This window comes from Arachis stenosperma, chromosome 4 (genome assembly GCF_014773155.1).
Source record: "Arachis stenosperma cultivar V10309 chromosome 4, arast.V10309.gnm1.PFL2, whole genome shotgun sequence".
NCBI lineage: Eukaryota > Viridiplantae > Streptophyta > Magnoliopsida > Fabales > Fabaceae > Arachis > Arachis stenosperma.
The window spans coordinates 146,465,654-146,468,952 of record NC_080380.1 but is presented as its reverse complement, the minus strand read 5'-3'; the positions used below and the strand labels follow the sequence as shown (position 1 = coordinate 146,468,952).

Genomic DNA, 3,299 nt, shown 5'->3' with positions numbered 1-3,299 from the left:
GGAGTAAAATTTTTTCTTAAAATAATAATATTTAAATACAATAAAAATTACAAATTTAATTATAATAAATTTTTTATTTTATTACTTTACCAATTTTTTCATTATATATTCTCTCAAAATTTTTTCGCTTAGCATCAAACCAAAAGTACTTTCAAGACTCAATTTTATTTAGTAGCATATTTTTCAAGTACATTTTGTTCTGATTACATTAATTTTAGAGCATTATTTTTTTATTGTTTATAGTCAATTATGAGTTTTACTTTAATTCTAATTTTTTTCCTTTTCCTATTCCCATCACAATTGTAATAATTTTTTTAGTTATATGTAATTGTAATAAGAATGTTTTATCTTTGTATAATTATGAATATAGTTTAGAAGCTTTTTAAGAATAAAAAACCATAAAAGCTTTATTTTTTAATATGACTTTTATGTTACTTAATTAAAAAAATTTTTTATCCAAATAAAAATAAAAATACTTTTAATATTTAAAAAAAAATATGATCTAAATGTTAAATAACTTTTTAAATATTTTTTAAAAATAAAAAAATAATTTTTTTCCAATATCCAATTCAGAACCTTTCCTTGGTCCTCTGTTTTTAACCCAATTTCCTTGCTCTTCCCTTTTACGAATTGCGAAAAGCTCAGCATTTCATTTAAATTACCAAGCATGGATAAGAAGAAGAAGCAGAAGCACATAACACAGAACAAACCAAAACAGCAATCGACCATGGAAAAGAAGAAGAAGAAGCAACAGCAGAATGAGAATCACAAGAGCAAGAGCATTCACGATATTCTCCCTCTTGAGCTGATTCACAGAATCTTACTTAGGGTTCCGCTCAAACAACTCGGTCGCCTCAAGTGCGTTTCGAAGATTTGGAACACTCTCATTTCCGATCTCGACTTTGCGAAATCGCATGTTCACCTCTCTGCCGCACCCACCCATGTATGCCTCTTCATAGATGACTACTCCGAGGCTTGCTCCGTTGACATTGACGCAGTATTTGACCGCCACAAGAGTGCTACTGCATTAAAAGAGGTATCTCTCCCTTTCAAGATGAAAACACATTATGATTTTGAAGTTATGTGCTCCTGCAGAGGGCTTGTTCTCTTACATCGAGCCCCGCATTTTTTTGTCGTATGGAATCCAGTGACTGGATCCAGCAAAAGAGTATCCTACTCTCACATTGTTTCTTGTTATAATCGCAAGTGGTTTATGTTTCCCCGTAGTGCGATTTTGTATGGATTTGGTTACGATGCTTCACAGGATGACTACTTAGTTGTTGTAGCTTCTCAGGATAAGAATGGCCAAGAGCACTTTGATTGCCTGTCTTTGAAAACCAATTCATGGATTAATCTTGATTTTGCACTCTCCAAACCCTTGGGTTGGAGCAACTGGGAATCTAGTGGCAGTGGGTTCTTCTTGAATGGCGCTATTCATTGGTCGTCTTGCACTCTTAGAGTTAGAGATTATAGTATTCTTATATTTGATTTGAAGGAAAGGAGTTTCTCAACCATATCTATGCCTGAACAAGTGATGGGTTATCTCAATCCCACTCATCTCGGCCTACTAGGAGGGTGCTTGGCCTTGTATTCTTGTGAATGCGATAAAACTAACATATGGGTGATGAAAGAATACAAAGTGCATTCATCTTGGACTTTCTATCAGATTTCTCGTGGACAGTATGCACCTCTATGCTTATCCAATGGTAGTGACATTGTTGCACTAGATTCTAGTCTGATATTTATAGATAGCTACTTAAGGTTTGCCAAATCTAATGTCAGAGGAGAGCTCCTCCAACTCAAATGTTTTGATTGTCGTCATGTGAGACATTTTAAAGGTTGGTCTAGTCGGTGGTGTAAGGACTGCAAAAACTACATTGTATACACAGAGAGTCTCGTGCCAGTCCCTAATGAGATTAAGGATAAGGATAAGGATAAGAAGAAGAAAAATGGTATGTAACTATTCTCCTAAGGATTGCACTATGTTATTCCTCATAGTTTTCATTGCTTTGTGATTAATTAAAAATACCTAGCAAGATGCATTATGCATCAAGTTGCAATCAGATGCGGGGTTTGGCTGTTTGAATTTATCAATGCTTATGGAATAATTGATCACTGTCTTGCTTCCTGAAGCTTACTCTTGTGATGAGGGGTTTTAAGTTATTTCCTTTTTCATGTCTAATGCGGTGCTTATCTTTTCTATAGGCCATCCGAATAAGAAGAACGATGTCAAACAAGGAAAGAGAACTAGGAGCGAATGACTCAACAACAGAGACACTTAATTATGTTGTAAATAAAGTGTAGGATTGGCAAGTTCAGCTGGAAGAAGCTTCGAGAGAATTTTGTTTTATTTTGCTTTTGCATTAAAGTTTGATTTCCCTTCCAACTATGAATGCCAAAAAGTGGAACATTTGAAAGTGCAGATAGAGTTTCCTCTAGTTAAATCAAATCTCTTATATTATCTGTTTTATCTTTATTCAATATTGCCTTGGTTGAGTTATAATGTCTGCAACAGAATATCACACATCAATATTAGATTTAACATGTAAACTAATTGTTAGTTTGTCAATTCGGTTGGGACTTTTGTAGCAAGTATTTCAGTATTTTGTTTGTTGGAACTACAGTTGGGATGTTTGTGTTTGCCCCTTGAATTCTTCAATGTTCATAGAGCATGTGCTCGTAGGTCTTTCTTTCATGGGACGTGGTAGGTTAATTGAACCTAATTAAACTTTACATGTTGATATAATCACTATAGTGGTGTAAATTTTACATTTTTATATATGGCTTTCAACTTTATTTTATTCAGGTGCTTCCGAGTATATTTACTATCCGATGGTCTCTCGGGTTTTATTTAACAGTGCGGTACTTTTAATATAAATCACTGTATAATTGCAATTATAAGTTCACAAACGAAAGTGGATTAGTCATTGAATTAAGTCCTGATTAAACCTATTCTAAACACAACTTTAATTTGCTTTGATTTCTGGGATATTGATTGCAGGATCAAAATGCAGGTTAACATTTTAAAGCGAAAGTTAACGTGTACTAGCAATAAGTTCCTCTTATTCTTTCTTTTCTTAATCTATTTGAGATGTTACATATTGCTCGATAGATCACCACTAATCATGTGTAACATGATATGCCTCATTTAGTGCAAACCTATGTGAGAACTATACATATTGTGTTTTTAGAACCTGAATAACGAAAAGAAAACAGAGCATCCATAAAAACTATTGATTAGATGAGTAGAAAAAGATCCAGCACTATCTGGGTAGTGATTCATGATCATTATATCGCTC

General features: G+C 33.6%; 1 protein-coding gene across 1 annotated transcript; it reads left to right on the top strand.

Annotated features, from left to right (window-relative positions):
- The first annotated feature begins 631 nt into the window (after window positions 1-631).
- Window positions 632-2,569, top strand: LOC130973226 (F-box/kelch-repeat protein At3g23880-like). Its single transcript, XM_057897661.1, has 2 exons — window positions 632-1,952; window positions 2,206-2,569. The coding sequence occupies exons 1-2, from the start codon at window positions 668-670 to the stop codon at window positions 2,259-2,261; spliced, it is 1,341 nt and encodes a 446-aa protein (XP_057753644.1). The 5' UTR covers window positions 632-667; the 3' UTR covers window positions 2,262-2,569.
- Window positions 2,570-3,299: the final 730 nt, after the last annotated feature.

Bases quoted from the DNA above. Each gene is read 5' to 3' on its own strand.
- LOC130973226 (XM_057897661.1), top strand. From the start codon at position 668: ATGGATAAGAAGAAGAAGCAGAAGCACATAACACAGAACAAACCAAAA. The intron at 1,953-2,205 runs GTATGTAACTAT...TCTTTTCTATAG, and splicing joins GGATAAGAAGAAGAAAAATG to GCCATCCGAATAAGAAGAAC.